The sequence below is a fragment of the Athene noctua genome, chromosome 2 (genome assembly GCF_965140245.1).
Source record: "Athene noctua chromosome 2, bAthNoc1.hap1.1, whole genome shotgun sequence".
In the NCBI taxonomy this organism is placed as follows: domain Eukaryota; kingdom Metazoa; phylum Chordata; class Aves; order Strigiformes; family Strigidae; genus Athene; species Athene noctua.
In genome coordinates, this window is record NC_134038.1 from 73,673,176 (window position 1) to 73,686,997 (window position 13,822).

The window sequence follows — 13,822 nt, forward strand, 5'->3', positions numbered from 1 at the left end:
AGAAACCACAGATGGGATCATTTTGAATCCAGGCTCAGTTAATATGGGGTTCTTTATGTTAATCATGTGTGGTACACATGTTGAGGAATTATGTCATATCTCATCACCTTGTATGTACATGAAACATTGGACTTTTTTCAAAGCAGTGCTAAACTTAATTATATACCTGCAAGATTTATGAGAACATTTCAAGAGAAGGCATATCTCTTTTTCTTCCTCTGCATTTCTGTTCCATTAAATCAGTCATAAAAGGCAGGTGCTCCTCAGTTATAAGCCACTAATTTCAAAATATACATTAAAACATAGCACATTCACAGCTAAAAGTGAAGAGCTATTACACTGATGACCGAAAAAAGGAACTAAATATAAAACAAGAAAAAAAATCTCTTTTGTAGCTAAGTGGATTTGCTTAGTAATAAAAAGAAGGGGAAAAAAAAAAAAAAAAAAAAAAGGAAAAGTGGATATTTGGGGCTAAGTTATTTGCAAGAGTTCATGAGACAGTCCACCAACCCACAGGTATGAGAATTTCCATAAACCCTCTCCTCATGCTCCTAACATGTATCCATCTAACTACATGCATGTTTTTTCTCACCAGTTTTATGCTGTTACTTAAGTTTTTTCATTACTTCGGGGCAGGTAAATGTTTGCCTAAGGCTGTTCTACAGATACAGAAGGGAATACACAGCGCGTGGTAGTGTGTTTAGGGTCCTTCTTTCTTTCTCTTTTTTCTTTAATGAGGTTTACTAGCATGTGAACAGATGGCAATTTGAATACCAGTGAGTTCAGAGAGCTGAGGAAATACTAAGAATGGCTGTAAAAATAAATCACAGCACTCACAATTACATGAATACTGTAATTACATTTCTGCTTATGGCATTGTAAGGTTTATTGGTTTTAATTCAAAACAGAAAGCCAACCTGTAGAGTCCACTGTCTAAAGTGTTACACTGTTTCTGAACTGCCCCTGCCTGTACCCCTGCCATAAGAGACAACTATTTTTTGTCTTTTCAATGCACTCATTCTGATAGCTGAAAGCAAAATCTGGCTACTTTCTCCTATTTTTGGCACCACCTTTCTCACCATCCCCCAACTTTTTTGTTTCACTTTTACCATATCAAGTCACTCAAACAAGTTCAGCATGGAGGCAGTTGCTCCACAGAGGGGATCTTGCTTTCAACCTCCATGTGTTTGAGACCACAACAATGGCTCTCCCAACCTCAAAAACTCTCCTTGAGGCAAAGGAATGTTTTGCATCAAGAGAGAATGCCCTGGGAGCTTAGCAATGGCTTTGTGGGAAGAACAAGAAAGAACCATTTTTGTTCTATTTATTTGTAAAAAATACAGTATACATATTCAAGTATTTTTTGTGAGCCTGAAGGGTAACAGATTTCATCGTATAATATCTGCTCAGGGGCTTTATTTTAATGTAACAACAGATGGTTTTGCTTTTAGTATAAAGCCTGTACTATTACTGACCTCGTCTTTCTCTTCAAAGGGATTACACTGATTAGATATCATTTTCTCTTCTAAATCAGACTGCTGCTTCTCAGAAGGAAGTGGAAAGACATCCTGGCCCGAAGGAGCCTCCGGCGTCAGAAGATGTAACGGGACTTACTTTGCACGTGGGTGCAGGGAAGGGGCAATGACTGAAGTGCCTAGGGAGGCATTCAAGCTCCTCAGCTTTTCATTCTTAATTTTCCCACTATAATTCATTCCTCAAAACAATCTTAAATTGCACGAATACTTAAATTATGCTTTTAATCGAGAAATGAAGGACAAAGCAGGCATCATGACAGAAACTTCGGAACCACTGAAATGCCATCCTGATCTCAGCAGTGCTGGGATTTTGCACCCCTCAAGTAAGGCTACTCACCTCTCTTCTCATCAACAGTAGATACTGCCTGGATTAATAGCGGTGCGTTGGATTCGGTATACTCCACAAACACCAGCAGCAGCTTCAGTGCTGTCTTTACCACCAGGCGGAACTGGAAAAAAGGAGTGCAACTTGTCATTCAGCAAACCAACAGCATTTCCAGATGTGCTAAGTGACACCGGGCAAGACGCAAGCGCAGCGATTCAGATCTGGCAATAACACAGGAACAGAAGAGATTAAGCTGTACCAGGACCAAATTGGCTGAAAATTCTGTTCACTGGACAGTGCTATCCCAAAATTCCATTCACTGGACAGTGCTCTCCCAGGGAAGTCTCAATAGTCAATGCATCCAAACAAAACCTTAATGCTGCCACATGTAGTAAAAGGCTGAACATCACACCTATGCATGCACCTATGCATACCCTCAACATTGCTGTCCAAAGCTTGATGTACACAGAACCTCCTGAGCTAAGAATGAACATATTCCTCTATTTCTCAACACATTTATCTCCCCCTTTGACTGTGAGCTTTTAATGCTGTCAAACTGCTGTATGATGGGATGATTTTCTCCTCACGTTTTCTTCTTTTCTTATAATGTTACTATTTAATGTTTAATTATTAAGTAGATCAATCTTCACTATTTAACACAACTTGGGAGGAAGTGTGCTTAATCTCTGATTATCTCACCTTGTCATGAAATTTGTAATTTACTGAAACAGAGCATTCTGCCTACAAGCTTTCAAGCTCGGTTTTTTGTACATCCCCAGGAGCATGAATTCAGCAAAGACTCAACACTGGTAAAATGGACCTAGTGGAAATAAATAGCCAACCTCTATCAAGTTTCATCACAGATCTCCGATTTCCAGACTGGATCATCTGACTATCAGAAAATTTTCGAAGTTCTGAGTAAGAAATTTTAGGGACTTGACATGATCAGCTATGTGAAAAAAACAACACTTAAGGGAGTATTTGGAGCTTTTAACGAAAGGAGATGTGAAAGAGCGGGACGTTTTAATAGGCAGGGCTCTACATGCACAGCTGAGTGGGCTTTCACTAGGAGAACTGGTTCTAGGTCAAAACTGTTATATCCTCAATCTTAATCATGGATCTAAAGCCAAATAAAAGATGATACACCCCCTGGTCCCAGAAACACAATTTCCAACCTACAGTGATTGAATCAAGCTCCGGAAAATCAGGTGTTTGTAAGTTTACTGTATTTTACTACTACCTTGTTCTGCAACAAAATTATCCAACAACGTGTAAGATTTTTCATGAGGACAGCTACAGTAATGTGCTCATTACTTCCTCCTTTGCCATGACACATTTTAAATCTACTTTAGGATGCGTTCATGTAGAGACAAAAACACGCTCCAGAAAATCCTGGTCTTTGTTTCATTACATTAAACTGGTTGGCACTCTGAAACATAACCACCTAGTCATTAAAATGTCTCACCTGGGGGAAAGGAAAAGAAAAGAAAATCATTAGCACTGCTAAACTTTTTCAGGGATATAAATATATAGTTTCTGTCAGTATTAGCTCATTCCCATTCCCTCATTTTTTCAAGTCCTCTCAACACAACTCTCCCAGGAGGCAAGGAATCACTGTTAATCATTTTATAGATGCAGTCACTGACTTCACGTGAATTCTAAAAAGGACTGCAAGTGCAACAGGCATAGACTCAAGTTACTGATATACTAGCGCTCACTTCATGGTAATGAGCTAAAATGTACCTTACTGCTATAAACAGAGTTAGTATGAACAGTAACCCAGGTATTTCCTTGGTTTCTCAGGTTTTACCTACTCATGCTGAATTGATCTTAATGCACTGCGATGAAACTACTAGCAACACAAAATCTTCTGTTGTTGAACCTAGACTCTTTCAGACTTGATGTATCATCAAATCAGTTACTTTTAGAGATGACAGCTGGGAAATCCCAGAGACAAACATGACCAGGTCCCTTTAGATAGTTGGTTAGTTTAATTTTTAGTTGTACTGCTGCAGTGATACTTCACAGATACATGGGGTAGTCAAATTAAAGGAAATTGAAATGGGATGACACACCAGCAAATCACTTCCCCACGACTGCACCGGACATCTGCGTATTTGCCTGTCATGCCAATATCACACTGTTTCTGCTCTGCAATGACATTTCCCTTAGCAATATGTTTAATAGACATATTGAAAACATTTCCAACAAGTCTCCACTTGCTTTGTAAAGTTACTTCATAAAATAGGAGTTACCAGATTACTGTAAACAATTCTAGAATTAATATACTTCCCAGATGAGTACTTGTGTACTGCTTACTAATCTGATCAGGATCCTTTCCCTAGAAAAGAAATCTTGGATATTAATTATGATGGTTCTTAAAATCTGAAAGTTTGGCCACACGGTGACAATGGGATGCATTTACACATAAGTACTCCGTGGCAAAGTTCCCATACGTTTCCATTTGACAGCAATCAGCGGGGGACACACTGGGCTTCTGTCTATTTTTTCAAATCTCTTTCAGAAAGAAGGACTTTCTGCAATACCTTTGCTCTTTCACCTGTTGGCCATGGCAGCTGCTGTAATGAGGAACTTGTTGCTGTGCACCTTCTATATGCCACGCTGCAAGTCCTGTGAAGCCTCAGGGCAGTCCACTGCAGTTGCACCACACCAAGGCTCAAACCAGCTGATTATTCAGGTGCTACCTGCAGGTGTCAACCTCCTGTGCTTAACAAGCTAACAGATGACAGCATAAGGAATAAACACCACCCAGAAGCAGTCACAGAAAAAGAGAGTGATTAGGAAAGCTTTATTTTGCTTGCCACTTAGCAAGTAGAAGGACACTGTAAGTTCAGTTCCTCAGCCTGCAAATTTTCAAAGCTTATCCAACTCTTCACTAAATAGTCAATCAGCCCCAGGAAGTGGAGTTATCTGTAGGTGAAGGTACATACCATGGCAGCTTTCTGCTGGTAGTCAGCATGGCCACTACCTTTGAGAAAAAAAGTATTTAAAACATACTGTTTCCTGCTTAGTAGAAAATCGCATTTGAGACCCCTGTGGGCACTTTTAAGCCTGCATACTGCTTTGCACACCTCGGACAAGTACAAAACCTAAATACTGCAATCCTAGACTAAACTGCACAATGCCTGCACTGGGGACTTACTAGCCAGCTATGACCCACACAACCTTTGCACACATCCTACAGTGGGACTTTTTAATACTCTTTAATAGTGCTTCTTGACAGAAGCAGGCAATCACTGAGTAGCTGTGCTGTCTCTTGGAAACTGTCTTCACCCAGCCAAAGCCCCTCCAAGATATCCGATAGCCTGTCAACCCCAGACACAAGGACAGTTCACAGATTGACATACACTAAAATCAACTCCAATTATCCACCATGGCACGAAGAAGTCTCTGAAAGGTCTGTTCCAGGGATACTTGCTGCCAAGAACCATGTGAAGCAATGGGTCCTACCTGTGAAATGATCCCTTCATGACCACCCATGTGCCTGACCTGCCTGTAGCAGCTCATGCATGCTGATGATGACACATTAAGTGTTGGGTATTGCAACAAGAAGGGTTTCAACCAAGAACAAGAATGACTGTTTCACAACTTTCAAAATACCAGAGCTATTCAGAAAGTTTCCATCTGTGATGACTCTCAAAGTGGGACATCCTCATATCTCCGTGAGTAAATTATAAAATGTGTTTGCAGGGCATGCCTTTTCAATTATTTAAATAGCAGACAGTCACATTGCAAATAAAATAAGTGTAAATCTCAAAACTGAGAGATTACGTAACAGGAAAAAACAGCAGCAATTCACTGACTTTCTTGTTTCCCTTTGTGAAGCCACGAGAGTTTTTCCCAGTCACTGGTATTGTTTTATTTCACATGATGTACCCAGATGGCACAGCAATGGTAGCAATAGAAAAAAATTCCGTATTTCATTCATGAGTAGGTGAATCACTATCTATTTGAATCACTGTTAAAAAACTTCATGAAAACCTTTTAGGCTGTTTCAGGGACTTACGAGGCTCTCATTTAGTATTGAAGATGGGCACAACTGCTTTCTGAATCAGCTTCAACAGAATCACAGTTCTGTTAAAATCCACAGGGCAATCACACTATTACTTCAGACAGGACTAGATGTCAGAAGAGCAATAAAAGAGGTAGACATATGCTGTGCTAGCTCAAAAAAGGTCCTGGTATCATCACTTTGCACACACTGATTGTTCCAATTGATTCTAAATTTCCACCCTAAATATTGCCTCTTATTTAAAAAAGAAGGCTCATTGAAGCAATATACACACCCACTGGCTCGGTAAAGTGATGTTTTAACTGTTCTGAGATTAAATCGGGATTCTTGAATGTCAAAACATTCAAGTATCAAAACTTGTATTAAGTTAGAAAAGAAAATCATATTGTGTTTTTGTATCACGTGCAAGCCAATTTATAGAGAGGAAATGATGTTACCATCTTCTGGCTAAAGATAAGATGTAGCCAGCAATGTAAAAGGAAGAGGAAAATTATAAACCTTTTCCCTCTGACTTGCTTTATGTTTTACAGTGGAGTTTGGCAGTCCATTTCCTTTTTATCTCTTTATATTTAGACAATCGGAAATGTGTTACAGACCCAGCCAAAGAGACCACACAACAGGCTGCAAATCTCATGTCTCATGGAAGGGCTTGTCCCAACTGTTAATTACTTGCCAGGAAAGTCTTTAGCCTTTACAAGGAATGTTGTCAGAAAGTTCACTGACTTAGAGACCAAAGCAATATTTACAAAGTTCAGATTTAAAATTTTAGGACCTTTTTGGAAAAAAAAAAATGAAGAAAGTGAAAACAAACTTGAGTAAAAAAATATTTCACTCAGGGCAATGTAGCTGCTTTGGATTTATGCTATTCAAATTTGAAGAAGAAACGGGCATTGGATTTTTAACTAAAGATTTACTATAGTCAAATCCTCTGGGGCCTAATTCAAGTGCAGACATGGCCTTGTAGGCCATGTACTCATCCTGTTGATAGGACACAGCCAGGCAGAGCTGCAGCTAAAGAAATATGCAGTGCAACCAGTGTCCAGCCTGCTGGTGAGAGGTGCTCAGGAAAGCTGAAACCCTTCTTTCTTCTGGGGTGCAAAGATGCTCCCAACTTCAGATGTAGTGCTGCAAGAACAGCCCACTGGTGTCCTGCCAGCTCCTGCAGTGAGGGTCAGTTTCATGTTTCACAAGGGGATAAAACCACCCTCTGTTCACAAGAGGAGGAAAGATCTTCCTGGAATGGAAGATTTTATATTTATATATTTAAATAAAATATATGATATATATAGGTTATATATATATATAAACCCACTATTTATTATAATGAATCATAAATATATAAAATATATAACACATTATAATATATAATATTATTTTCTTTTGTAGTAAGCAAGGGAAAGGAAACATAAATATTGAGCTTGAGAGAATCTTAGAATAATTCAAGTTGAAATGGACCTAATACCACTTTGCTTCTCATCTTAGGTAAATAAGCCCAGTTCCCTCTTCCTCATATACCACGTGCTCCAGCCTGCTAACCATCATGGTGAACCCCCACTGGACTCACTTCACTAGGTAAATATCTATCTCATACTGAGGAGCTCAAACCAGGACCCCTGAACAGCCAATGCAGTCTTACCACCAAACAGGGAGAGGCACTTTCTTCATGTGGGTGGCTACACTCCCGACAACCCAACCCTGGATGCATTTGGCTGCCTTTCACACAAGGGCACACTACCAACTCTTGTTCAAATTCATATTCTCTTATTCAGAACAAGTAGACAGAATTAAATGGTGTGATGCTAAAAGAAACATCTGTAATTTTCCCTTCTTTTTAAGAAGAGTTACCAGGACTCAGTACTCCCAAAGGGCAATTTTCAAGGAAGAATCACATGCAAATGAAGAAAAGAGGCAGAAAAAGAAGATGTACAAAAAGTGCCAGTTAAAACCTGCCACAAGAAAATTTAGGACTAACACTCACCTTGAGCATGCAGCATTACTGCATCAAAAGCCATCAAAAATAAGTACAGGACATGTTTACTTATCTATCAAAAAGTTAGATGTGCATAAACAAAAAAGCATTGATTTCTCCTAGGATTTCTTACAATATTACATGTTCCATACATTTCTGTATCTGTTGTTCATAACCAGTCTCTCCTGTTGAGTCAGGGGAGTCAGACCAAAGCACTGGTTTACAGTTTTGTCTTACATGTCTCTGGATGAATCCCACAAGATGGGTAAGGATAAAACTGGAAAAAAAAGAAAAAAAAAAAAAAAAAGAAAAAGCTCTATAGCAGAGTAGTGATGAAAAATATCTTCTAACATTTCCAGACTATAATTTGGGATTCAACCAGAATTGGTATCCAGCTCTTTGGTTTCATGTCATATTTGTTGTTGCTAATAGTTCAAAAAGCTCCTTCAGCAGCCGGTAAAACTACAGATACACACACATACATACGCTTCCATATACACAGACACTAGTATGTATATTAGAAGAATATATGTACTAGATGAGAACCATGCTTTCTCAATCTCCTTGTTTGCTACCAGCTTCCTGTTTTGCTGTTGCTTTACATGCGTACTAGAAGCCTCAGGGTTGTGCTTCAACTTCAGCATTACTGGATATGGGCAACAGGAGCTGTCTGTTCTGTATGAAAGGTTTGCCTCCAACGACACAATCTTATCTTACTGATGCTGTGGCATAAGGTGTCTATTTTGTGGCAGTTCCAAGAACTGTGCCAGTTTCTTTGCTTTCTTTCCCTGGAAAATAACAAGGCACCTGGAACATGTCTGCCCTTGCTCTCAGAGAAACATCTCATCTTGAAAACAGACTGAAATCAGAAATCTAATGTTGAAAACAGATGATGATGAGGAAGGACAACTGGCTAATCTTGTGTTGACATCCCTTTGCATAACACAGCTTTGGTAGAAATTAAGGTATTTACAGCCCATACAACAGGATGCACGCAAAGCAGGAAGAAGCTGATCTTGTTTCTCAACCACGTAGTCAGTGCCAGGTATGTGCATGCATAATTTACCTGACACATACAATATCCCAGTATTTTCTGACAAATATTAAAAATATTGATTTTTCTGGACTCCCTGGAACAATGTCATTTCAGTATTTCTCAAGCTGTTCACCTGTATTTATGTAGCAAGGATGTCAACATTGCAGCCAGCATCTTACTGGACCTCTCCCACATCTGCATGGCTGAAAGCCAGCCAACAGCTCCAGCACTGGGTGCACAAGCAGGGAGAGCCACCTCTAATACAACGACTAAAGACCAGCTATCTCAGAAGTATGCAGGGCTAGTTATACATGGGAAAGAACCATAACATCTACAAGAGCAAATAGCTTTGTAAATGTGTTGTACAGAGTGTTTACATAACCCAGACAAAAATATACCAGAACGGGGGTGTGGGGGTCTCAAACAAGCAAGGAGAAAGACATTATGGGGTAAAACATTTGGAAACCCCTATTACTAGGATGTGAAAATGCCTTACAGAATATAGAAACAAACTAAGTTCTTCTTATTCTCTGACTCTCTTCTCCAAAACTGAAATTTGAGGGAAATTACTTCATTCCAAAAAAGGCTGACAACTCTATTTAGTAATCCAGTTCCTTTCTATTCATAGCTCCTGAATGGAAGAATGATCAAAAGAATGAGATCCTTCTGCATCACCTGAGCCAGATGTCTCTAGTCAGCTTAATTTTCCACCTAAGCTTTAAGGCAGCCTCTTTTAAGGAGAACGATGAAAAATTTAGAAGTCTAAATAACCTACAGAATGCCACAAAACTTCTCAAATGAGTGTAATCACCTTTCTCCAGAATGGAGAAAGAGTTCATATGTGCTTGGGCCTTAAAAGCTGCTTTCCAGGCTGCAATGAAGACAATGCCCATTCCTCTATTTTCTCACCAGAGAGGCAACAACTGCCCAAGTCTCAGGAAGTGCAGGACACATGGAGGTATCACAAAGCTGAGATATGAAGGAAGCCAAATACAGTATACATAACATATGTGAATAACCCCATTCTAGGTACTAAATACCGTGTACACTTGGGCATTTTACATCATTAGGGCTGTAACTATTAAACAATCTATGTTTCTGTGGGCTGGTATACCAGTAGAACACATAAAAATGTGTGTGATGACACCTTGATTTTAAGCACTTGGATTTTTATTAGTTGGACTATATTAAAATAATGCTAGACCTTATTTTAATATTCGGTTATTTTTTCTCAAATCTTCAAAGAGAGATGCTTAAATAGGCAAGTTAATTGTTGTTAAGTGCTCTGCAGGCCCAGGACTGAAGGTGTGGACACTGCAGAAAGAAAAGTTAGATCAAGATGAGAACTCCTATATGCTTAAGTTATGAGACGCTAAAAAATTATCCATTAAACAACAGTCTTTCAATTCTGAATGTTCCTTTAAGCTTTTCTCTCTGCAGAGTGTGTAATGCTAGGAATGGTAGAGAAATGCATACATTTGCTATTCTTAAAATGAAGTTTCTTAGAACTCTGTAAATGTACTGGATAATAAGGTCTGCACACTGTTACATATGTGGTGTGTATCTGTCATTTATCTGCGGTGAGATTTCTGACATGAAGAGAAAGAAGACCATTAAAAAGAAATTCATCTGGCTTACCAGCAAAGCACAGGGATGAGCAAGTAGTTATTAGTGACTGGTCAACAGGAAAAAAAAAAGGTTCTTGCCTGGAAATGATTATTTACATCATCAATCGTGGTCCAGAAGCAGAAGGGGGGAAAATGAAAAAAATCTGTACACAGAAGCAGGCAATTCATACAACAAATCAAAGCATATTATAAGCCAAAGCAGATCTCAGTTGAATACATGTAATTCTGATGGGAGCTTTAAAAGGATATGTTGGGGGTAGAAATCAGCCCTGTATTAAGCCATTTGCAATGAACTAATGATGTAGCTGCATTTCTCATTCAGCCATCACCACATCATACAGGCTTTGTTCAAAAAACTACTTCAGAGCTTGGAATGAGATAGGAGATGCTACAGGGTTTTCTGGGCGTTCCCCTCTCCCTCTCTTGGAATATCCATAACAATCTTCCTGTGAGGTGGGGAAGTGACTTTCTCATCCCACGAAACAGCCTAAAATTATGTTTTTCTTTGTTTTATGACAAGATGAATGGAAGACCATTCACAGCTTCACAGGACAAAAAACAAAGTGAAGAGCAGCCTTGTCTTGTTTTCTTTCCCTACAACCAGAACAATCTCCTCAGTTTCTCCCATGAGAACTGTTCATTGTGTGAAAATTACATATAATTATTCAGCCAGAAAGTTGGACAGGATAGGACCTGTTCATTATAGGACATTAAAGGATCAAACTTCTTTAGTCTCAGGTGACTCTTGAGATGGTTTCATCACACCTTTGTCAAGGGCCCCAACCACAGACATATTAGGTATTCCCCAGTTTGAGTGCCTTCCTCTGTTGCTCTTTCCGAAATTGTTGAAACAGAAGAGTTTGGTTTCAATTAAATTTTTAGCTTTTTCCATTGCAAAACACAAAACAAAAATGTTTAACTGGAAATTTGCCATCAGCCTGTGTCCAGAACAGGAATTATGATTCACTTGTAAAGATTTACACTAAGATTTTTTTTTCTTTCTCTCTTCAGATTGTGCAGTTTCATCATATTCAACCTGTTGATGCTTTTAATAACCCTTCCCAAACACTGGTATCTTCTAGGACTCCAGCCAAATGAACATCATCAGTACATCTAGACCTGCCTTCTGTGTCTGGATAAAGATTGTGAGATAAGGTATAAAACACTTAGCTTGAGAGAAACTACAGTAACATGAGAAGCAATTTCTGCTAGAGTGTAATGTGCTATCAAAGAGATTTGATAAGGACCAGACCTTTTTCTTCTCTTTTTTCTTCTGCAAACATGCACCTTGAATTGTTTATATATAGGAAGGGTTTTCTAGCATTTTCATGTTTCAGATCATAGAGTAAGATTGTCTAGTAAAGACTGTTCCTTTCATTAGATAGCATAACTTTGGCTGGGTGCATGCTAAACTAGCCTTAAGCAAAATTAAAAAAAAAATACTATGACATGTACAATGTCATTATAATGCCACTTAGCATCTGGAAACATACTGTCTGACCATGTGATTTTTTGGTAGTTACTGCAAATGCATGACCTAAGGTCTATAGGTCACAGTCAAAGTAGTTAAAGAGTATGTTGCACTGTTTAAACAAGAGGGGTCTTTAGGAATTAGTCATATGTCTGTTATATAAAATGTGCAGAATGAATGAAAAATAACCTTGTCTCTCTTGAACAGTACCCTGATGAGCTGTTCAGCAACAGATGTGACTGGTACTTCATGTTGTGGTAACAGGAAGATAAGTAGATAATTAGCAACAATATATGAAACCACAGGGAATTAGAATTTCACATAATAGATTAATTTGCAAACTAAAATCAATCACAAGAACAGTGTGTGTGTGCCTACATAGGAGAAATAAGATTAAGGCCATTTGGCACCTTTTTTTTTTTTTTTCTTCTTATAATGAAAGAAATGTTGCACGTTGAACCTTCCCACCAGTCCTCTACAATGATGTATGATGTTAGCCTTGAACTACACTGTCCTCAACAGATGGTCATTGGGCTGAACCTTTGGCAACAGGAAAGGTTTGGGATAATGGCAATTTCAGCACCTTCTTTTCCTTGGGCAGGACCAAGTTGATATTTCCTTAGTTGTGTTCCAAAAAACTGGGAGAGGAAAAGAATTTTTATAAACTTAATTGCAGACAGGACTTTATCTTCGTTCTCCTCTCCAAAATCCCTTTCATATCACACTATTTTAGCTTTCGTTACGCAGTTGAGCGACACGTTGGTTTGGGAAGGCATCCAATGTAATACAGTGTCACTGTTCTCAAGACAAAAGGCAATCACTTTTAAAGAGAGAAGGGATTACATAACCTGTTACTAAGGTAAGTTACTTCTCTCATGCAAAGAATTTAAGGATCTGAAAGCCATCTACAATTAATCAAGTCATGTAACAGTTTTATGAACCATGATGCGATTCATCACATTCGACATACGGGAAAGCTGAAGTACTGTGAACTTAAAAGGCAATTAGATGTGAAATTGAATCTTATTTCCTTTTTTTTAAGTCCCCAAGTAAACATTTGACTAATGTATGCTTTCAGAAATATTTTAAATTTCAAATGCAGGCTTTAGATTTAAGATTAAATCACTACTGTATCATTTTCATGAGTGATTAGAAACTACGTAAAAGGAAGACCACAGGCTCCACATCAATTTTCCATACCAAACTACTTTCTTCTGAGACCCATCTCCTATCACAGCCAGACTGCTGGTTTATACAGGATGGCCTGTAGGTGATGCAAAAAAGAATTTCCTCATGACTGGCAGACAGTGCTTCACAAGCTTCAGACCTGCAGTATGTTTGATATGGGAACTGTGTACAAAGCAGCATCTCAAAACTTCAGTGTCTTCATGAAGTTAGTTGTCCTCCTGGCCAATGCACAGAATGGCTTAGGTGGAGGTCAGAGGTCACCCAGTCCCTGTCTGTGAAAGTTGTCACCAGTAAAATGTGTGGCTCTGCCAAATTATGGTCAAAGCCAGAGGAAAACACAGAAATAAGCAAAGTATCAGAGTACCTTCTATCAGAGCCTCCTTATAAAATTAAACCCTCTCAAACACACAACAATCATGAGGAGCACTCCATTTTCACCCTTGTTACCTCAGACAGCTGTACTGTCCCTCCCACTGTCCAGTTGTAGACTAACTTCCTTGTAACTATGGGATCTGCCCACTGAATTCAGTCATATTTGACAGCAATTGAGTTATGTTCCTACTCAAGTTGAAAACTGCATTACAAAAGACCCCAAGTCAGCATTCTCATAAGAGAAAAGGAAGTTTCCAGCCATTTT

General features: G+C 38.9%; 1 protein-coding gene across 8 annotated transcripts in view; it reads right to left on the reverse strand.

Moving 5' to 3' along the window:
* FHOD3 (formin homology 2 domain containing 3) overlaps positions 1-13,822 on the reverse strand; it is a 405,358-nt gene that overhangs the window by 131,787 nt on the left and 259,749 nt on the right. For all 8 annotated transcript variants that reach the window (XM_074899444.1, XM_074899443.1, XM_074899442.1 and 5 more), the window contains exon 7: positions 1,873-1,984. In XM_074899444.1, the coding sequence (XP_074755545.1) occupies positions 1,873-1,984 (112 nt within the window). The remainder of the gene's footprint in view (positions 1-1,872; positions 1,985-13,822) is intronic.